Below are 22,147 nucleotides of genomic sequence, written 5' to 3'. Positions count from 1 at the left end.
GAATAGAGGGAAGGGGAAAAGTTCTTTACGTGAGGATAGGGAAAGAAAGGAAAATGTTCTTTACGTGAGGTTAGAGCCCAAAGTCTTCATCGGACCAGGGAGGGGGGAGTTGCTGGGAACTTGCTGTTGTGTCCATTCAAAATGGAGGGGAGAAAAATAAACAAACTAAAACGAAGTCCAATCCAACCAGGGGAAGGAACCAGCACTCTAAGGCAGGGATTCACTCAGGATGGGTTGTCCCTCTCTGGATTGAAAGAGAATCTCAGTCTTCAGCATGTGCGCGTTATTAGAAGTGTACATGTATGGGTACGTGTGCGTGTTTCAAATTGAATGCATGTCTACATGGTCAGTATGTCTCTTTTCACTCGCTGAAAAAAAAAAAGTGGCATATTTCTATCCTTATTTCGTCATTCTTCACCTTTTACCTTCTTTCTCCCCTAATTCAGTCCGACTACCTAGTAGTCATCTAAATCAAAACAGTCGTCGTCCTCCGCCTGGTAATCTATGGCCTGGAAATCCACCCTGTACCGCAAGCATCCTGAAAGAGAGTAAGAAAGAGTCAATTATCTGGATAAAGACTGTTGCGGGACTGAACAGTCATTACTAATATTAGGTTCATGAAGTTGACCTCATGCTGTGAACTACCGCCACAACATGACCGTAACAAAAGGACACCATGTTAGAATTCTATAAAACAACAACTGGTTGGTTTGGACTCACCCCCGATGCCACCGAAGCCCTTGACAAACTGAGACCCTTCCTGACTCTTGTCTGTGACGATCTCCAGCGTGGCTCCAAACTTCTTGTAGTTGTTGGCAAACCACTCCAGCAGAGGCATGCTTTCAATCAACTCGTGGTCCTGCCCAGTCTGAACATTCGAGCACACACACAAATGGACAGGTTTGAGAGGGCAAAAAAATGTAAACAAGTTAACACCAAATTCAACCACCCGAATGGGTTCAGGGACAGAAAGTGTTGAAGGCAACCGTGTGTGTACCTGCGTGTGGGTGTGAGAACAAGGGATAGAGAACCGGGTTTACCTCCTTGTCTGTGAAGTGGGACTTGTCCTTCTCCTGCTCTGGTGTTAAATAAAGAGTCTTCTCATCTGAAACACAAAGGACGATGGAGACAGGGAATGGGAACCTGAAGTGTTCTCTTCTCAGTTGTTCTACTTCATGGTGCCAGAGGATATACTACACATGGGGAGTGTGTGTGTACCGTTTTCTGTTCCGACGCTCTCAGCCCCGTGCAGGCGAAGAATATAGCGCATGGTGTCTAGGTTCTCATAAACAATGAGGATCTCCACAGCCCCCATCTCCAGGGCTTTGAGTGTGTCCTCCACCCCAAAACAGTACTTCCCCGTGTCCTGACTGATCTCATCAAAGTACCGGCCTGCAGAGAGTGAGCGAGTAGGAGAGAGAGAGCAAGAATGGAGGGGAAGACAAATAAAGGATAGAAAAAAATAAACATTTAGTGATGAGAATGGGAAGCAATCATCACACTAATTATCATTACCATTCACAAGGAAACAATCTGCACTAACCCTAACAAAAACACCTAACACAGACACACATTCGCTGGGATAACCCAAAATCTAACCTCAACGTGCCACAAACAGACCTATGAGCTTCTTTTCCTGGATGAACTTGACGTTAGAGAGGACCTCTGCCGACAGCTCGATGGCCTGGTTGAAACCGTTCTCCCCTCCGTACGAGATGTCCACCAGCTTTAGAATCTTTGCCTGTAACCTCTGCGCGCGCACACACAACAGGGGTCAGTGGGCCGTGAAATGCTTGATTCACTCAGAAAATCAGAGGAATTGCGCAAAAAGCATCAACCTGACAAAGAATGAACTGATCACAGTATGGATTAAATGTAGCATAAACCATGGATTATCTAAAACACACACACTTACAGGGTCGAACATGTCGGACTGGCTGAGCTCAGTCTTGAAGTCGGCAGACCCTGCTAGGACCATTCCGGCCACATTGACCTTGTCGTTGGCCACATAGAGCTGGACAGCTGTCTCAGCCACCTTCCTCACATAGTTGTGTCTCTTCTCCATCCTCAGACGGGCAAAGCGCAAAGCAGACTGACCTCCTCTGCCTATGAGAGAGAGAAATTGTATTGACTGAAGGGTATTGGTGGGGGACAACATCTAATGTTATTGTTCTCATCTCTGCGTGTGTGTGATGAACGAAGCTTACCGTGTTTCTTGGGCAAGTCCACAGTGAACTTGTGCAGGACCTCTCTAGTGTTCCCCTGGAGCGTCCCGAATAGAGCCCCACTACCATCTATCACTATGAAGCCAAACTTACTGTCATCAGACAGCAGGGCTGTCAACGCCTGGAGAGAGGAGAGAAGGAGAGAAAGACAGAGGGCATTTCCATTACAATTGTCTCTAGAGACAATTAGACAACACACATTCACACACATACAGGAGACAGACACAATTTGAGCTCCTACCTCAGTGTGGAACTTGTTGTCACAGAGGTACAGGGAGGTGTTGATGGGTTTAAAAGGCTCAAAGTCAATGTTGACTTTCTTCTCTTTGCCCTCGTCTGTCACGATGGTTCCACAGTACACCACCAGGCCATTAGGCGGCACTGCAGGAGAGACACAGGGATTATCAGTCAGCACAGGCAAGACCCAGTGACCCATAGTAAAAACAAACAACAAAGAACAGACTGACCCTTGCTGTAGCTTTGGAGTCTGCTATGAGGAGGTCAAGGCTTCAACATCACACAACTATGCAGTCAGTCACTCACCCTTGTTGTATAGCTTTAGTCTCTGCTGTACAGAGGTGATGGCCCCGAGCACAGAGAGCCTGTTGACTCTGCTCTTGATGTTGGAGGCTGTGCCAAACTCATCTGCCAACATCTTGGCCACTCTGGAGATCTGGTCCTTAGGGGGGATGATCAGCGAGATCATACTGGTTCCATTACTGAGGAGAGGGGGACAGGTGGTTAGACAACCTAAATACACACATTCAGTTATGACTAAGACAGTTATGTACACATCTCAAACTCTGAAAGAAAGGAATATGCGTCCACAATCAAAACATCGTTGATTCTGTCATTTTACCGGATCTACCTTTGTGTGACACTGGCACCCTTCAACATTGACAGTCTGACACCCAAACATTACCTTCCCAGTTTCCACTGTCTGAAAGGTGAGGGAGGGGGGCACACAGTTTCCATACAAGCTCTGTCCTTGACACCAAAGACTGCGCTGAAGTTCCACTGAGCCACATTGTCTGCATTCAGGCAGGTAGCTAGCTGGCTTGTGAATATAGGTCAAATGGTCAACCGTGCATGTTTGTAACGTTTATAGAGGACAGTTGATTCTGGGTCAGTGGACAACAAGAATACTTCAGGAACAACGCCGTCCCTTTTTCCTAGTCACAGCTCGAGGAAGCCACGGAGCTAGATTTGTCAACTACGTATCAAAATTAATATGGATGACCGCTAACTAACGTTACACATCGTCACCAAAGAAAGACTAGGACACGGCAATTGGATTTCTGCTTGCTACTCATGGAGTATAGATTCCATGCTTTCCACTTCCAAGTAGAATACACGCTCAATGCCATATCTTGACAGCAAGCCAACATCGCTACTAACTGCTAAGTCTAGCGCAGCATGAGAACATAGCTGTGTTTGAATACCCATACTAACATACTGTATACTACATACTTAATGAGTATATACTATCATTTCATTTTAGTATACTATAAACGAATGGTATCCTTTTCAGTTGAGCGTACTAGCAATTCGCCTGTCTACTGGAAGTCGATGCTGCTTGCTATTGCAACCGCTCTCTAGCTTTTTAGCATAAATTACTAGCTAGACATTTAAAATTCAAATCTGGAGTGCCAGAGTACGCTCCAAGCGTTTGTAAATTCAGAACGTTGTCAGTTTGAAAATTCAGAGTGTTTCGCTCTCAGAGCGCACGCACACTGCCAGGCAATGTCACTGGATGCTCTGTCCGAGGAGTAGGGTTGATCCAAGCATTCTGACCTCAAAAAAGCAGTCAAGCTAACTTGCTACTTCCAGACACAAATGAGAGAACACCTCAATCTGACCGTTTTACTCACCCTAGCAGAGCTGGTTAGGCTGTTTTCAAGTTATCCAGAGCGTTGGTGACTGTAACAGTGCTGCTGGCAACAAGTTAATTACTTTTTTGGCGATGTTTACTGACACTGGCCATATTCAACTAGTTTATTCTGCGCTCTGGCACCGGTACACTCAGACGAGAGTGCTCTGAAATCGGAGTAGATAGCCACAGCGAATTTACGAACGAAACCGAATGTCCATTGGGAACACAAGACTACACCACTTAGCTAAACTAAGAATGACGAGAACAATCAAGTCAATAAACGTTGGATAGTTAGTTAGATGGCATTTTGTTGATATACTGGCAAGGTCGATATATTAGTAGCCAACTAACATTAGGTAGCTAGCTAACATGGTACATACTGTTGTAACCATATGCTATACGGTTCATAAGGAATTTAATTTTGTAAAAAATAAATACAAAATTTAAGTAATTAAATGTAACTTTTATTTAACTAAGCAAGTCAATTAAGAACAAATTATTATTTAAATGACAGCCTACACCAGCCAACGCCCAAATGTGCGCCACCCTATTGGACAGCCTGGATTCGAACCAGGGTGTCTGTGGTGACGCCTCTAGCACTGAGTTGCAGTCCCCTAGACCAGGATAGCGTAGCCAAATACATTTAAACTCAGTTTTTCACAATTCCCGACATATAATCCTAGTAAAAATGCCCTGTTTTAGGTAAGTTTGGATCACCACTTTAAGAATGTGAAATGTCAGAATAATAGTAGAGAATTATTTCAGCCTTTATTTCTTTCTTCACATTCCCAGTGGGTCAGAAGTTTACATACACTCAATTAGTATTTGGTAACATTGACTTTAAAAATGTTTTAACTTGGGTCAAACATTTCGGGTAGCCTTCCACAAGCTTCCCACAATAAATTGGGCGAATTTTGGCCCATTCCTCCTGGCAGAGCTATTGTAACGGAGTCAGGTTTGTAGGCCTCCTTGCTCACACACACTTTTTCAGTTCTGCCCACAAATTTTTATATAGGATTGAGGTCAGGGCTTTGTGATGGCCACTCCAAAACCTTGACTTTGTTGTCCACAAGCCAACTTGCCACAACTTTGGAAGTATGCTTAGGGTCATTTTCCATTTGGAAGACCCATTTGCGACCAAACTTTAATTTCCTGATGTCTTGAGATGTTGCTTCAATATATCCACATAATTCTCCTCGCCCATGATGCCATCTATTTTGTGAAGTGCACAAGTCCCTCCTGCAGCAAAGCACCCCCACAACATGATGCTGCCACCCCCGTGCTTCACGGTTGGGTTGGTGTTCTTTGACTTGCAAGCCTCTCCCTTTTTCCTCCAAACATAATGATGGTCATTGTGGCCAAACAGTTCTATTTTTGGTTTCATCAGACCAGAGGACATTTCTCCAAAAAGTACAATCTTTGTCCCATTGTGCAGTTGCAAACCGTAGTCTGGCTTTTTTATGGCGGTTTTGGAGCAGTGACTTCTTCCTTGCTCAGCGTCCTTTCAGGTTATGTCGATATAGGACTTGTTTTACTGTGGATATAGATACTTTTGTACCTACAGCATCTTCACAATGTCCTTTGCTGTTGTTCTGGGATTGATTTGCACTTTTCTCACCAAAGTACATTCATCTCTAGGAGACAGAGTGTGTCTCCTTCCTGAGCGGTATGATGGCTGCGTGGTCCTATGGTGTTTATACTTGCGTACTATTGCTTGTACAGATGAACGTGATACCTTCAAGCATTTGGAAATTGCTCCCAAGGATGAATCAGACTTGTGGAGGTCTACAATTTTTTATCTGAGGTCTTGGCTGGTTTCCCCATGATGTCAAGCAAAGAGGCACGGAGTTTGAAGGTAGGCCTTGAAATACACCCACAACTCCAATTGACTCAAATTAGGTCAATTAGCCTATCAGGAGCTTCTAAAGCCATGACATCATTTTCTGTAATTTTCCAAGCTGTTTAAAAGGCACAGTCAACTTAGTGTATATAAACTTCTGACCCACTGGAATTGTGATAATTCTAAGTGAAATAATCTGTTGGAAAAATGACTTGTGTCATACACAAAGTAGATGTCCTAACCTACTTGGCAAAACTATAGTTCGTGAACAAGAACTTTGTGGAGTGGTTGAAAAACTAGTTTTAATTGACTCCAACATAAGTATATGTAAACTTCCGACTTCAACTGTATATCCATACTATGACCAATAGGCATCAAATCAAATGTTATTTGTCTCATACACATGGTTAGCAGATGTTAATGCGAGTGTAGCGAAATGCGTGTGCTTCTAGTTCCGACATTGCAGTAATAACCAACGAGTAATCTAACCTAACAATTTCACAACAACTACCTTATACACACAAGTGTAAAGGGATGAAGAATATGTACATAAAGATATTCTGACTTCCTGGCATTCTATATACTCAATTTACGTCACAAATAGTACGGTTAGTATGAGTATTAGGACACAGATAAATGTGATTACCACACCAACACGCTGTTCTTCAAGACCCTATCCACCGTAGCCGGCGTTTTCAGCTAGGTAACAGCTAGCTGACATGTCGCTAACGTTAGTTAAGCCGGACATCAACACACGAACAACCGAGCTAGCTACAAATAACACGGCAATCAACATAATAAGTATACGATGAACATCGAATACTGGTGGGAACTAAAGTTAATTACAATGTTGGCTGTGTTAGCAAGCTACCCAGCTACCATAGCTAAGCTACCACTCCCAAATCCGGCCTCACTTATCCAGCTGTTATCACATGGTCCATTCACGTCGGCATATCGACACTCAGGTCCACACCGTATTCAACCACTTACCCACGGGCAGCTTCCAAACTTTTAATCAGTTTCTTGATTTTCCATATCTCCACGTTCCTGTCTGCCGCGTTAGGGTCATCCGCCATCTTTCCTGCTGTAATCGCGTCAGCACCTAAAAGAGAAGAACGTTAGCTGGCTAACGTTACATCGGGTTTTAGGTTGCCAGGGTGACAGTTGTGTACCCCTCGGAGCTAGAAGCGGGTGTCCGAGGGGGACCTGGATCAGCAGTGGTGGACCTACCCGGATGAAGAAGACTATACCCCGCTTGCTGTGTCGGCAAAGTGCGCGGAAAAATTAGGCCTATACACTCTTCCCAACCTATTCGTTATATAACGTCGCAACCCGACCAAACTTCGCCTCACTTCATCAATAAACTATTAAAATATTCAACTGTCAACCCGTTCCACCAGACACCTTGCGTGCACAAACACAATCGACGACACCGTACCTGCCTCGGGCAACGCCGCTCCGGTCTCTAAGCTACGGCTACCACGCTAGCTGAATCGGTCCTCAGTGAAATGACGGCTCCTCTACACAAGCTTCGCGTGGTGCGATGATGTGATTTCGGTTTTTCTCACTTCCTGGAAACCGCGTTGAAACGGTGAGTGACTTTGTTGGTTGGTCAAAACTTCATGTTGATCATGGATATCTGCACGGTGATTGGAGTGATGAACTATTATACGAAAATGGGCGGGGACATCCCAAAATGTTTCACATGGGATTTGTAGTCAAAATTATATTTTACGACGGATCACAACTTGAAGTTCACTTGAACTTCTGTAGTGACTTGAATAGAGAAAAAACATTAGCTAGCTAAGCAATGTCATGAAATGAAAATATCCATCAGTCATAATATCACATTACCAAAGTTTGGTCGGTGGAATAATGGATTTTGTCAGTTAATTTCCTCTATATACTAATTAGTACTTTCCAATTGCATTAACAAAAACTATTTCTATTGGCAATGTAGAACAAAATCTACAGTATTTCTTACAAAGTAAAGCCCAGTGTTGCACCACTAGATGACAGCATTGATTCACTAAAGAAAGCAACTTTATGGTACTACACCAGTACCAGTGTGTGTGTGTGTGTGTGTGTGTGTGTGTGTGTGTGTGTGTGTGTGTGTTTGTGTTTGTGTGTGTGCACAACCCCTCCTGCTCCTCCATACATCTCAGATTCCAGTCTAATTTCCCCTCTGCACTGATACCCATATTACAGACAGTAAATTATACAGCAGTTTGTGAGGCAGTCTTCCTCCAATACAATATAAACACCCATTTATCACCCTCTGTCTGCCATCAGAGCAGTAATCTGTCGCCTGGAAACGGATCCGGCCTAGTGTTCAGTGTTCTGGTCAGACAAGTTACATTTTCCCCAACTCAACAGATTCTCTGCAGACAGGGTCGGAGTGATATCATTCTGTTACTTCAGACAGGTAAAGGGGAGTCAAGGAGAGAAACTCATGTTATGTCTTTGTGTACAGTAGTAGACCCAGAAGAAACTGCAACCTACAATGACCTCCAATGATTTCTGATGACCCCTCTAAGGTAGAGACAACCATATGAGAGAGGTTGGCTGACCATGTGTGTGTGTGGGAGGGTTATGGCGAGAGCGACCCGACACAGATGCCATCAGGTCCGCTCTGCTCCACTTTCCATCTGTGACCATCTGCTAGAGGGAGGGAGGGAGGGAGGGAGGGAGGGGATGGAGGGATGGAGGGAGGGAGGGATGGAGGGAGGAGAGGATGGATGGATGGAGGGATGGAGGGAGGGAGGGAGGGAGGGAGAGGGACGGAGGGGATAGAGGGAGGGAGAGGATAGAGGGGGAGGGAGGGATGTTGAGGTGTTCAAGGGCATCCCTGTGCTTGTCAAAAACTGAACAAAGGGGAGGGGATGGGTGGCGCTTTGGGTTGGATGCGGTGAGGCACACGCACATATCACTATGTACCACACCCCACACCTGCTCTCTGTCCCTCATGTCACATTCAGTTTAGTACCAACCAGGAGACTGTAAGAGCTGACATATACAGTACAATCATTGGAGCAGACAGAGGTAGCAGTGACAGGGCACTGGCCTAATCCGGACCTAAAGCAGGACAAACACAAAAACTGACCTTGGATAAGTGCTGAGGGGGAACTATATTGATGACTCTGACTCAGAATTTAACACATACTGGTGGAGTTCAGACCCCTGAATACTGAATGTGTCAAATGATTAAACCAGTTAGTGCTTCATTCTCATTTCCATCAGCACAGGGTTTATTAAGCCTGGGCCCGCCTCTTTCTTAACATCAATGACTGCGTAAATAGAGCCATGCAAATAAAACTTGATCAAATGACTGTGATTCCTAATCTCTGGTGTTATATAAAATTCCCATTAATGCTTGGATCATTTACTCTCCCTCTGACAACGTCATGTCCAGTTGGGAGTGTAAAGACGCAGCTTTCAGAAAGCCAGGGAAAAACATTGAAACCTCAGAGGGAATTAAGCAGCAGTTTTTCCGCATGCTAATTTGTGTCTCAATGTCTCTCTGTCTGCCACACATTCAGACAGGGGATCATATTCATCAGCACTTCAATAACTAGCATCCCCGCTAATGACACATCTTCTTAAGCAGCTGCTGTGTGTGTGTGTATGTGTGTGTGTGTGTGTGTGTGTGTGTGTGTGTGTGTGTGTGTGTGTGTGTGTGTGTGTGTGTGTGTGTGTGTGTGTGTGTGTGTGTGTGTGTGTGTGTGTGTGTACGTCTATCTGGTGGAGTCTATCTGGTATCATCGGCAGACTCGACAGCCTTGGTTTCTCAAATGATTGCCTCGCCTGGTTCACCAACTACTTCTCTGGTAGAGTTCAGTGTGTGAAATCGGAGGGTCTGCTGTCCGGACCCATGGCAGTCTCTATGGGGGTGCCACAGGGTTCAATTCTTGGGCCGACTCTCTTCTCTGTATACATCAATGAGGTCGCTCTTGCTGCTGGTGAGTCTCTGATCCACCTCTACGCAGACGACACCATTCTGTATACTTCTGGCCCTTCTTTGGACACTGTGTTAACAACCCTCCAGGCAAGCTTCAATGCCATACAACTCTCCTTCTGTGGCCTCCAATTGCTCTTAAATACAAGTAAAACTAAATGCATGCTCTTCAACCCATCGCTACCTGCACCTACCCGCCTGTCCAACATCACTACTCTGGACGGCTCTGACTTAGAATACGTGGACAACTACAAATACTTAGGTGTCTGGTTAGACTGTAAACTCTCCTTCCAGACCCATATCAAACATCTCCAATCCAAAGTTAAATCTAGAATTGGCTTCCTATTTCGCAACAAAGCATCCTTCACTCATGCTGCCAAACATACCCTTGTAAAACTGACCATCCTACCAATCCTCGACTTTGGCGATGTCATTTACAAAATAGCCTCCAATACCCTACTCAACAAATTGGATGCAGTCTATCACAGTGCAATCCGTTTTGTCACCAAAGCCCCATATACTACCCACCATTGCTCTCGTTGGCTGGCCTCGCTTCATACTCGTCGCCAAACCCACTGGCTCCATGTCATCTACAAGACCCTGCTAGGTAAAGTCCCCCTTATCTCAGCTCGCTGGTCACCATAGCATCTCCCACCTGTAGCACACGCTCCAGCAGGTATATCTCTCTAGTCACCCCCAAAACCAATTCTTTCTTTGGCCGCCTCTCCTTCCAGTTCTCTGCTGCCAATGACTGGAACGAACTACAAAAATCTCTGAAACTGGAAACACTTATCTCCCTCACTAGCTTTAAGCACCAACTGTCAGAGCAGCTCACAGATTACTGCACCTGTACATAGCCCACCTATAATTTAGCCCAAACAACTACCTTTTTCCCTACTGTATTTAATTAATTAATTAATTTTGCTACTTTGCACCCCATTATTTTTATTTCTACTTTGCACATTCTTCCATTGCAAATCTACCATTCCAGTGTTTTACTTGCTATATTGTATTTACTTTGCCACCATGGCCTTTTTTTGCCTTTACCTCCCTTATCTCACCTCATTTGCTCACATCGTATATAGACTTGTTTATACTGTATTATTGACTGTATGTTTGTTTTACTCCATGTGTAACTCTGTGTCGTTGTATGTGTCAAACTGCTTTGCTTTATCTTGGCCAGGTCGCAATTGTAAATGAGAACTTGTTCTCAACTTGCCTACCTGGTTAAATAAAGGTGAAATAAATAAATAAAATAAATAAATATTGTGTGCTTCTGCTCTGTGTTTTGTGGTGTGGAAGGAATGCCAAGACGAGGAGCCCATAGCCGGGGCTTTGCTGTGTGTTTTGGGGTGTGGAAGGAATGCCAAGACGAGGAGCCCATAGCCGGGGCTTTGCTGTGTGTTTTGGGGTGTGGAAGGAATGCCAAGACGAGGAGCCCATAGCCGGGGCTTTTCTGCGTGTTTTGGGGTGTGGAAGGAATGCCAAGACGAGGAGCCCATAGCCGGGGCTTTGCTGTGTGTTTTGGGGTGTGGAAGGAATGCCAAGACGAGGAGCCCATAGCCGGGGCTTTGCTGTGTGTTTTGTGGTGTGGAAGGAATGCCAAGACGAGGAGCCCATAGCCGGGGCTTTGCTGTGTGTTTTGTGGTGTGGAAGGAATGCCAAGACGAGGAGCCCATAGCCGGGGCTTTGCTGTGTGTTTTGTGGTGTGGAAGGAATGCCAAGACGAGGAGCCCATAGCCGGGGCATTTCTGTGTGTTTTGTGGTGTGGAAGGAATGCCAAGACGAGGAGCCCATAGCCAGGGCTTTGCTGTGTGTTTTGGGGTGTGGAAGAAAGTGCGAACACGAGGCATCCATAGCTGGGGCTTTGCTGTGTGTCTTGGGTTGTGGAAGAAAGTACCAAGATGAGTCTACATTCTCGTCACATCACCGCCTCTCCCTCCCCCTCTTTCCTCTCTACGTCTTCCTTGGAGGCAGACAAGACATTTAATGATCTGCTCCTAAATATTAAGTGGATTAATCAGGAACAGAGCTAGAGCTTCATAAATAGCAATGAGAGGCGGTGAGACGAGAGGGGGTCGAGGATCCTCTCCGTATCCACTATGTAGAGCTATTAAGAGTTTATTAATGCACTGGATTAAACCAAATAACCTCTATTTAAAGAAGGTGGGACATGCAGTCTATCTTAACGATGGATCTCATAGGGGTCACACCGAAAGGGGATTGGGAGCCAGGGAAACAATTCCCACCTCCACAGCTGAGTGACATGGGGCAAAAGCCAATCATATTTAATCTATGAGGGAGCCCTGGAGAGTTAGTGTCTCGCCGTCTTGTACAGAACCTTTCGACGTGCTTAGTGGCGATATAGAGGCCCAAACTGCTTAACGCTGCAGGTTGAAGTTAAATATATAATGGACACGTTTCCATTTATGCTATGTTAATCTGCACCTTTCACCAACCAAAAACGTCCCCGATACAGCAACAGCAGATGTGGTACTTCTGAGTTTTAAGCTTGAGTAAAACGAGAGAGCAAGTCATATTTAGGAGGAACAATCAAGCCCTCAAGTAAGGGACATGACAATCCGATGAGGGGCTGGTTTGACAAATGTCAACATGCTCTGTCAACACATTGATGCTATGTCAACACCTCTCCCTGATAACGCCTGCTGTCCCTGAGAGGAAGCAGAAACAGTACCCTATGTTCATCCTGACAGTATCCGTGGGGCTTTTGCAGTGTCTTTGTTAGGCTTGCGTCTGCAGGGGAAATAATAGGAAACAAGTGGCGTTTAACACGTTCAAACAATCTGCATCAATTCAGCCCATGGTACCGTATTACAGTTCTCAAGAAACCTATTTCCTTGGAGAATAGGTGGTGTATGAGCAGCAATATTACAGTTCTCCAGAAACCTATTTCCTTGGAGAATAGGTGGTGTATGAGCAGCAATATTACAGTTCTCCAGAAACCTATTTCCTTGGAGAATAGGTTGTGTATGAACAGCAATATTACAGTTCTCCAGAAACCTATTTCTTTAGAGAATAGGTGGTGTATGAGCAGCAATATTACAGTTCTCCAGAAACCTATTTCCTTGGAGAATAGGTGTTGTATGAGCAGCAATATTACAGTTCTCCAGAAACCTATTTCCTTGGAGAATAGGTGGTGTATGAGCAGCAATATTACAGTTCTCCAGAAACCTATTTCCTTGGAGAATAGGTGGTGTATGAGCAGCAATATTACAGTTCTCCAGAAACCTATTTCCTTGGAGAATAGGTGGTGTATGAGCAGCAATATTACAGTTCTCCAGAAACCTATTTCCTTGGAGAATAGGTGGTGTATTAGCAGCAATATTACATTTCTGGATTTGAAGGCTTGGTCTTGGAATGGCTCACATTTGGAAAGATTCATTTTTCTGTGACGTGGACTGAACAAGATACCGGGCTGGCCCAGCCGACTTGATTTTCAGACACTAATCTTAGGTCAGTATTGTGTGTTTTCCCCAAATGGATTTGAGAAGGGTAGGCTGAACCTAGATCTGTGCCCAATGCGCCGTTTCTATCCATATCTATATTAATCCACACCACCAGTCACAGATCACAGCCCTAACCTAGTTTTAAATCACCATGACACAGCCATAACAGACTCAGAATGATAGAGGGAGTGAGAGGGCAGAAGAGATAGAGGGAGAGAGACTGAAACATGGATTTTCTTCCAGCTGCATGAATCAAATTGAGTACAAAAGGGCATTATCAAATCGATAGATTTAATATGGCATATTAGATGAAGACAAAGGCATGTCTGGTGAGGGGAGTTAACTTTTGACTGATGTCACTGGGACACATCAATATAGTCCATTGCCATTTGGATGAAGGATAAGCTATGTAAAATGCAATAACACACAACTCCCAAACCTCGATGAAACTTGTAAAAGGATTTTAGCTCATGTATGCCTGAGTGACAGAGTATGTGTAATATATATTTTGTGTGTGTGTGTTCACGCAAAAATGGACATCATTTAAATAAGACCATCACACAGAGTAGGTACAGGACAGGACAGACTTAAATTTATTCAGACAAACATTGTGGAACTGTTACAATAAAATCAAGATAGTTTCAGCCCATAACATCAACATTCCATTATAGCTCCAGAAGGGGAAAAATAAGACACTGAAGAACTCACTACACTATGCTTCTATGGAAAGAGCTACATGAATCTAGCTACATTAAGGACAATTGATTTACACACTTTAGTCTGTTAAATGCAACTGGACAAAGCCACAGTGTCTTCACATGGCAATATATTACACCCCTTTCACAGAGTATTTTTTTCTCTTTACAAAGTAAAAAATATATAGAATTAACAAAGAAGACTTTAGCAAATATGGCCATGTATGTGTTTGTTTGGACTAGCGGAGCTGTCATACTAGAACTGTGTGTGTGTGTGTGTGTGTGTATGTGTGTGTGTGTGTGTGTATGTGTGTGTGTGTGTGTGTGTGTGTGTATGTGTGTGTGTGTGTGTGTGTGTGTGTATGTGTGTGTGTGTGTATGTGTGTGTGTGTGTGTGTGTGTGTGTGTGTGTGTGTGTGTGTGTGTGTGTGTGTGTGTGTGTGTGTGTGTGTGTGTGTGTATCTGAGGACAGTTCAGTAACTGTCTAATACAGGTTGGAAATGAGAAGGACCATTTCCTTCTCAATTATTGCGCTTTTGTTATTGCGCTTTTGTAGACGTTTGAGCAACTAGGGTTACTCAGCTTTGTACACAAGTAGGCCAGGCAAGGGAGGGACAGCAGTGACATCAGGACAGGGCAAGGGTCATTTCAGACATCATGAGAGGGCAAAGGTCAAGGCCAGATTGATGGCAGGATCAAAAAAGGAGCCTTACACTGCTTCGGAAAGAGATGACTTTATACACACATGTTACAAGTATGTTACAGTCTCTCTCTCTCTCTCTCTCTGTGTGTGTGTGTGTGTGTGTGTGTGTGTGTGTGTGTGTGTGTGTGTGTGTGTGTGTGTGTGTGTGTGTGTGTGTGTGTGTGTGTGTGTGTGTATGTGTGTATGTGTGTGTGTGTGTGTGTGTGTATGTGTGTGTGTATTGTGTTAGTGGAAGGTTTATTGTCTCTCTGGCTGATGTACACACAGAGAGGTCAGAGTTTAAGATGCAAAGGGTAAAAAAACGAAAGGGTCATCATGCATGTTATTGACGAGATCAACAAACAACCAATCAATATCAGGGTCAGAGGTGAGATGTCAGAGGGGATGCAGTGACCAGATGAGTTAATGTTGTGATCGATACAGGAAATCACCCAAAAGTTGTTACTAAATACACAGATATACAGTTGAAGTCGGAAGTTTACATCCACTTAGGAGTCATTAAAACTATTTTTTTTCAACCACTCCACAAATTTCTTGTTAACAAACTATAGTTTGGGCACGTCGGTTAGGACATCTAATTTGTGCATGACACAAGTTTTTTGGATGTGTACCTGTGGATGTATTATTTTTCCAATAATTGTTTACAGACAGATTATTTCACTTATAATTCACTGTATCACAATTCCAGTGTGTCAGAAGTTTACATACACTAAGTTGACTGTGCCTTTAAACAGCTTGGAAAATCCCAGATAATTATGTCATGGCTTTAGAAGCTTCTGATAGGCTAATTGACATCATTTGAGTCAACTGGATGTGTACCTGTGGATGTATTTTAAGACCTACTCAGTGCCTCTTTGCTTGACAGAATGGGAAAATCTAAAGAAATCTACAAACCAAAATTGTAGACCTTCACAAGTCTTATTCATCCTTGGGAGCAATTTCCAAATGCCTGAAGGTACCACGTTCATCCGTACAAACAATAGTACGCAAGGATAAACACCATGGGCCCACGCAGCCGTCATACCGCTCAGGAAGGAGACTCTTTCTGTCTCCTAGAGATGAACGTACTTTGGTGAGAAAAGTGCAAATCAATCCCAGAACAACAGCAAAGTACTTTGTGAAGATGCTGGAGGAAACAGGTACAAAAGTATCTACATCCACAGTAAAACGATTCCTCTATAGACATAACCTGAAAAGTCGCTCAGGAAGGAAGAAGCCACTGCTCCAAAACCACCATAAAAAAAGCCAGACTACGGTTTGCAACTGCAGATGGGGACAAGATCGTACTTTTTGGAGAAATGTCCTCTGGTCTGATGAAACAAAAATAGAACTGTTTGGCAATAATGACCATCGTTATGTTTGGAGGAAAAAGGGGGAGGCTTGCAACTGTGAAGCACGGGGGTGGCAGCATCATGTTGTGGGGGTTCTTTGCTGCAGGAGGGACGGGTGCACTTCACAAAATAGATGGCATTATGGGGGAGGAAAATTACGTGGATATATTGAAGCAACATCTCAAGACATCAGTCAGGAAGTTAAAGCTTGGTCACAAATGGGTCTTCCAAATGGACAATGACCCCAAGCATACTTCCAAAGTTGTGGCAAAATGGCTTAAGGACAACAAAGTCAAGGTATTGGAGTGGCCTTCACAAAGCCCTGACCTCAAACCAATATAACATTTATGGGCAGAACTGAAAAAGCGTGTGCGAGCAAGGAGGCCTACAAACCTGACTCAATTACACCAGTTCTGTCAGGAGGAATGGGCCAAAATTCACCCAACTTATTGTGGGAAGTTTGTGGAAGGCTACCCGAAATGTTTGACCCAAGTTAAACAATTTTAAGGCAATGCTACCAAATACTAATTGAGTGTATGTACATTTCTGACCCACTGAGAATGTGGTGAAAGAAATAAAAGCTGAAATAAATGGTTCTCTCTACTATTATTCTGACATTTCACATTCTTAAAATAAAGTGGTGATACTAAGTGACCTAAAACAGGCAATTTTTACTGGGATTAAATGTCAAGAATTGTAAAAAAAAATAATAATAATTAGTTTAAATGTATTTGGCTAAGGTGTATGTAAACTTCTGTCTTCAACTGTATATTGTTATGGTTGAGGGACATGGAAATAGTTAGAGAGGGGGAAGGAGAGAGAGGGGGAAGGAAGAAACAAATAAGAACAGAGAACAAAAAGGGAGGATAGGCATAAGAGAAAAATATACATTTTAGGGAAAGCGAAAGAATGCCCAAAACCCAAAAGCATACATTTCTTCCCCTGAGTTCCTCTGCCTGTCTTTCATCTTGGAGCGAGATGAAAGGTTGACTCTACGGGCGTCAAATGACCACCCATTACCCACACCCCCCATTCCGCCCAATCATGGTGTGCATTACTCGTCTCCACAGAGACCCTGGGCTGAGAGACAAGGCAGCGAGCGATATGACAGCCTCGCAGGGGAGACATCTCTGAGCTATAAAAAAACAAAATAAGGGAAACGAGAGAGAGGAGCGCCATGGCTGTAAAACTCCCTCACACATTCCCCCAGTGTGAAAAACAGAGGAGAGAGTGAGAGAGAGAGGAGGGTAGAGATAGGGAGAAAAATAGGGAAAATAAGCGAGTGACAAAATGATAGTGAAGATGAGCAAGAGAGAGGGGGAGCTAGAGGGAGTAGAAGGCTGTGAGAGAGGGAGCAGAGGAAGAGTGAGAGAGTGGGAGATTTGAAAGTGAGCAATCAGTGTTAGGTCATGATAGGCTGTTTTCTAATTTGCTGTGTGCCTGCCTGGAACTACACTTATATTTTACAGGTTGAAACATCAGTGGTGCCAACTGATTGGCTGAAGAGTAGAAGAGCTCAGTGATGTATTGTGTGAAGTTTTAGTCAGTGCTGGATCCCTTTCAAAAAAAGATTGAAAACTGCAAACTATAGTAAGTGCAGTGGTATTTTGGATGCAGTAATTGCAGAATAACTGCAGTTAAACTGCTGAATTACTGTAGTAAAATCAACAGTTATACTGCACTCTGACTGGAATCTTTTTCCGTAAGGGATGAGCCAAAGTGTCAATCACAAGACTCTCACACTTTAATCAAAGATCCGTTCAAGATGTGTTCCCGCTGGCCAAAGCACGCCAAAGCACGCCAAAGCACGCCAAAGCACGCCAAAGCACGCCAAAGCAAGAGCAATGTATCATTATGCTGCATCACAAGACCAATGAAACACAAGCCTTACAAATACAGTACTGACAACTGATAATATACTGCCCGGCTCAGACCCTCGAATATATACGTCCGATCATCCAAGGCCTGTCATTATCAAAGTGGAATTCCACTGAGCATTGTGTGGGTGTGCTTATACTGTTCCAGTCTAAGGCTTAACTGTTCAAAAGCCTACCTTCTGGGTTAAGCCTATCTCATCTAGGTTTGTGGGCTAGATACGTTCAGATAACTGACCTCACTTGATTACCACGCGGAATATTCTGGAAAAAAAAGCAGGAACTTATTTAGAATAGAAGTTGTAGAATGTTCCACTTCCTCAGTCAACAGTACACACCAATGGCTACAGAAATAAAACTCTATGACAAACAAAACTATTATGCTATGTTCCTTTTAACAGACTCACTGCTTCTAGTTGTGTTCCCCCCCCAAAGCGAACCCTTAAAAGCATTTTCTCTTTGTGTCCGTTTCTAAATCTGCAGGCTGGATTTGGGAGGGTTTGAAAAAGGTCTGAATAATGGCAGGGCTCTTTGTGTGACCACAATTAGATTTCTCTGTTCTGTAGTTCTACAGACTAAGTGCCTCCAACTGAAACAGAAGTACAAAACTAGCTGGGAAAAAAGTCATTATCAAAGCTTTCAAGTTGAAGAGAGTGGTTGCTATTTAGTAAGTGGCTATCAACATGGTTTTGAACTTTTAAAAGCTCAATTGGGAGAGGAAGCATCAAATAAAGACTGCACAGCATTGAGACAGCAAGGGGAGGGAGCACTGCAGCAGCCAATATGGACATTGTCAAATCAACATCTAATCCAATTTTATTTGTCACATGCTTTGTACACAACAGGTGTAGACTAACAGTGAAATTCTTACTTTACAGGTCCCTTTCCAACAACGGACACAGGATACATAGAGAGTTATACACTGAGTGGACAAAACATTAGGAACACCTGCTCTTTCCCTGACATAGACTGACCAGGCGAATCCAGATGTGATCCCTTATTGACATCACTTCTTAAATCCACTTCAATCAGTGTAGATGAAGGGGAGGAGACAGGTTAAAGAAGGAATTTAAGTCTTGAGGCGAGGCAATTGAGACATGGATTGTGTATATGGGGCGTTCAGAGAATGAATGGGAAAAACAAACCTTTGAATGGGGTATGGTAGTAGGTGCCAGGCGCACTGGTTTATGTCAAGAACTGCCACGCAGCTGGGTTTTTCACGCTCCCATGTGTAATCAAGAATGGTCCACCACCCAAAGGACATCTAGCCAACTTGACACAACTGTGGGAAGTATTGGAGTCAACATGGGCCAGCATCCCTATGGAACGCTTTCAGCACCTTGTAGAGTCCCTGACGAATTGAGTCTGTTCTGAGGGCAAAAGGGCAGGGTGCAACTCAATATTAGGAAAGTGTCCTTAATGTTTGTACACTCAGTGTATCTTGCCACCCAAACTTGTCTTTCCACAGGGGCGTAGTCAGGGAACATGCAACAAAAAGTAACACATCATCACTCGTTCTGGTTCTAGGGCACCCTGGAGCATTCAATAACAGCAAGAACATTATTCTCGACCAAAGAGCCTATAGAATATTCTGGAACCAGAGAATATGGTATTCTAGAACATGAGGGGTGAGGCCGTGAGCGGAAAATGGAGTCTTTGACAGAAGGGCCAGAACACACCATAGAATCTCACCTTCAAACTTGTCTCTGACCTCACAGTCAGACAAGAGACTCTCAGAGACGCACAGACACAGATACAGAGAAAGAGAGAGAACGGGGAGATGAGAGAGTAAGAACAAGAAAGAGAGAGAGAGAGGATATAGCAATGTGTCAGTCTATGGTTGAAGGGTTTGAGGACAAACGCAGTAGCAGAGGGACACACATTAAAAGGGACTAGACAGTCTTTGTTTGAATTGAATACGTCTCTATTCTCTGAAGGAGAGTAGGAGGGACACACTATATGAAGGTTGAGTAGCGGAGAGAAAGTTTCAAGGTGAACAAGAGGCATAGAGGAGGGGATAGTCAGTTGAACACAGAGTTGATGCTGAGGGGTAGGAAGGAGATGCTGGAATGGCTTCAGGTCTGTTCAGAGTTAACGGGGGTCCCTGGTTGGTTGATGGGAGAACAGGTGGGGGCGGAGCTACCAGATGTAGCCAATCTCGTCATCTTTGTCATCTTCCTCGTCCTCGTCATCCTCAATGGCCCCTCTGGGATGGATCCGGCCCCGCCTCTGCTTCTGTCGGCTCCTCCCACTCTGAGGTGGCTCCTCCTCCTGGTCATCAAGGAGAATGACAGCGCCCCCACTGCCAAAATCCCCTGAGGTCTCTTGGTCCTCCTCTACACACACAGAGAGAGAGAGAGAGAGAGAGAGAGAGAAATTATACTCCTCCTCTAGATATACAGTGTCTGGAGAAAGAGGGGTGTCCCCATATTCTATGGCATGACAGAATGTTGAGTTAGACAGAGACAGACAGGTTAGACAGAGACAGACAGGTTAGACAGAGAGGCAGACAGGTTAGACAGAGACAGACAGGTTAGACACACATTTAGACAGAGAGACAGATGGGTTAAATAAAGAGCCAGAGACAGACAGGTTAGACAAAGAGACAGACAGGTTAGACAGAGAGACAGACAGGTTAAACACACATTTAGACAGAGAGACAGATGGGTTAAATAAAGAGACAGACAGGTTAGACAGAGAGACAGACAGGTTAAACACACATTTAGACAGAGAGACAGATGGGTTAAATAAAGAGACAAAGAGACAGAGAGACAGACAGGTTAGACAAAGACAGTTAAACACACATTTAGACAGACAGATGGGTTAAATAAAGAGACAGACAGGTTAGACAGACAGGTTAAACACACATTTAGACAGAGAGACAAATGGGTTAAATGAAGAGGCAAAGAGACAGACAGAGGTTAAAGAAACAGACAGACAGAGACAGACAGGTTAGACAGAGAGACAGACAGGTTAAACACACATTTAGACAGAGAGACAGATGGGTTAAATAAAGAGACAGACAGGTTAGACAGAGAGACAGACAGGTTAAACACACATTTAGACAGAGAGACAGATGGGTTAAATGAAGAGGCAGACAGGTTAGACAGAGAGACAGATGGGTTAAATAAAGAAACAGACAGGTTAGACAGAGAGGCAGACAGGTTAGACAGAGAGACAGACATGTTAAACACACATTTAGACAGAGAGACAAATGGGTTAAATAAACAGACAGACAGGTTAGACAGAGAGACAGACAGGTTAGACAGAGACAGACAGGTTAGACAGAGAGACAGGCAGGTTAAACACACATTTAGACAGAGAGACAGATGGGTTAAATAAAGAGGCAGACAGGTTAGACAGAGAGACAGACAGGTTAAACACACATTTAGACAGAGAGACAGATGGGTTAAATAAAGAGGCAGTTAGACAGACAGATGGGTTAGACAAAGAGACAGACAGGTTAGACAGAGAGGCAGACAGGTTAGACAGAGAGACAGACAGGTTAAACACACATTTAGACAGAGAGACAGATGGGTTAAATAAAGAGACAGAGACAGACAGGTTAGACAGAGAGGCAGACAGGTTAGACAGACAGGTTAAACACACATTTAGACAGAGAGACAGATGGGTTAAATAAAGAGGCAGACAGGTTAGACAGAGAGACAGACAGGTTAAACACACATTTAGACAGAGAGACAGATGGGTTAAATAAAGAGACAGAGACAGACAGGTTAGACAGAGAGGCAGACAGGTTAGACAGACAGGTTAAACACACATTTAGACAGAGAGACAGATGGGTTAAATAAAGAGGCAGACAGGTTAGACAGAGAGATAGACAGGTTAGAGCAGAGGTTCCCAAACTTCTTCGGCTAGTGACCCCATGTTGTTCTAATTTATTTTGCAACCCCACCCTATAAAAAAGGTGATCAATGTTAACTTTTTTAATTGGGCTATTACAAATAAGTCTGACAGTACTTTTGACAGTAGTTTAATTTATTTTTTATTTAACCTTAATTTAATCTGAAGGAAGTATGGTTTGAAGTGACTGAAATGCATCAGAAAGGTCTTGGGATGTTCAGAAGATCATCAGACAATCATTTTGTTTGATCTTGATGTTCTTTTCTCCCCAGTCTGATTTAGTGCCTGGTCTTGTCCACTCTGTTCTAATGAGGCTTGTTGGG

At 43.8% G+C, this 22,147-nt stretch overlaps 2 protein-coding genes across 6 annotated transcripts in view; both read right to left on the bottom strand.

Moving 5' to 3' along the window:
• Positions 1-108: 108 nt before the first annotated feature.
• LOC112256135 (eukaryotic peptide chain release factor subunit 1) lies at positions 109-7,528 on the bottom strand. 3 transcript variants are annotated; one of them, XM_024429148.2, is made up of 11 exons: positions 7,381-7,528; positions 6,929-7,040; positions 2,769-2,944; positions 2,467-2,606; positions 2,208-2,346; positions 1,916-2,106; positions 1,621-1,750; positions 1,219-1,392; positions 1,041-1,105; positions 721-868; positions 109-538 (listed from the first exon to the last, which is right to left on the bottom strand). In XM_024429148.2, the coding sequence occupies exons 2-11, from the start codon at positions 7,012-7,014 to the stop codon at positions 456-458; spliced, it is 1,332 nt and encodes a 443-aa protein (XP_024284916.1). In that variant the 5' UTR covers positions 7,015-7,040; positions 7,381-7,528; the 3' UTR covers positions 109-455. The 3 variants fall into 3 exon arrangements, with proteins under 3 accessions (XP_024284916.1, XP_024284914.1, XP_024284915.1); XM_024429146.2 differs by having other exon boundaries at positions 7,377-7,527; XM_024429147.2 differs by lacking the exon at positions 7,381-7,528 and adding an exon at positions 7,169-7,369.
• Positions 7,529-19,321: 11,793 nt separating this feature from the next.
• The window catches only part of LOC112257081 (testican-1-like), a 391,345-nt gene continuing 388,519 nt past the window's right edge, over positions 19,322-22,147 (bottom strand). For all 3 annotated transcript variants that reach the window (XM_042325759.1, XM_042325758.1, XM_042325757.1), the window contains one exon: positions 19,322-20,299. In XM_042325759.1, coding sequence (XP_042181693.1) covers positions 20,103-20,299 — 197 coding nt within the window. In that variant the 3' untranslated portion in view covers positions 19,322-20,102. The remainder of the gene's footprint in view (positions 20,300-22,147) is intronic.

Source organism: Oncorhynchus tshawytscha, linkage group LG08 (genome assembly GCF_018296145.1).
Source record: "Oncorhynchus tshawytscha isolate Ot180627B linkage group LG08, Otsh_v2.0, whole genome shotgun sequence".
Classification (NCBI taxonomy): domain Eukaryota; kingdom Metazoa; phylum Chordata; class Actinopteri; order Salmoniformes; family Salmonidae; genus Oncorhynchus; species Oncorhynchus tshawytscha.
Note: the sequence above shows the minus strand (reverse complement) of the source record. Positions and strands in the feature narration are given on the sequence as shown.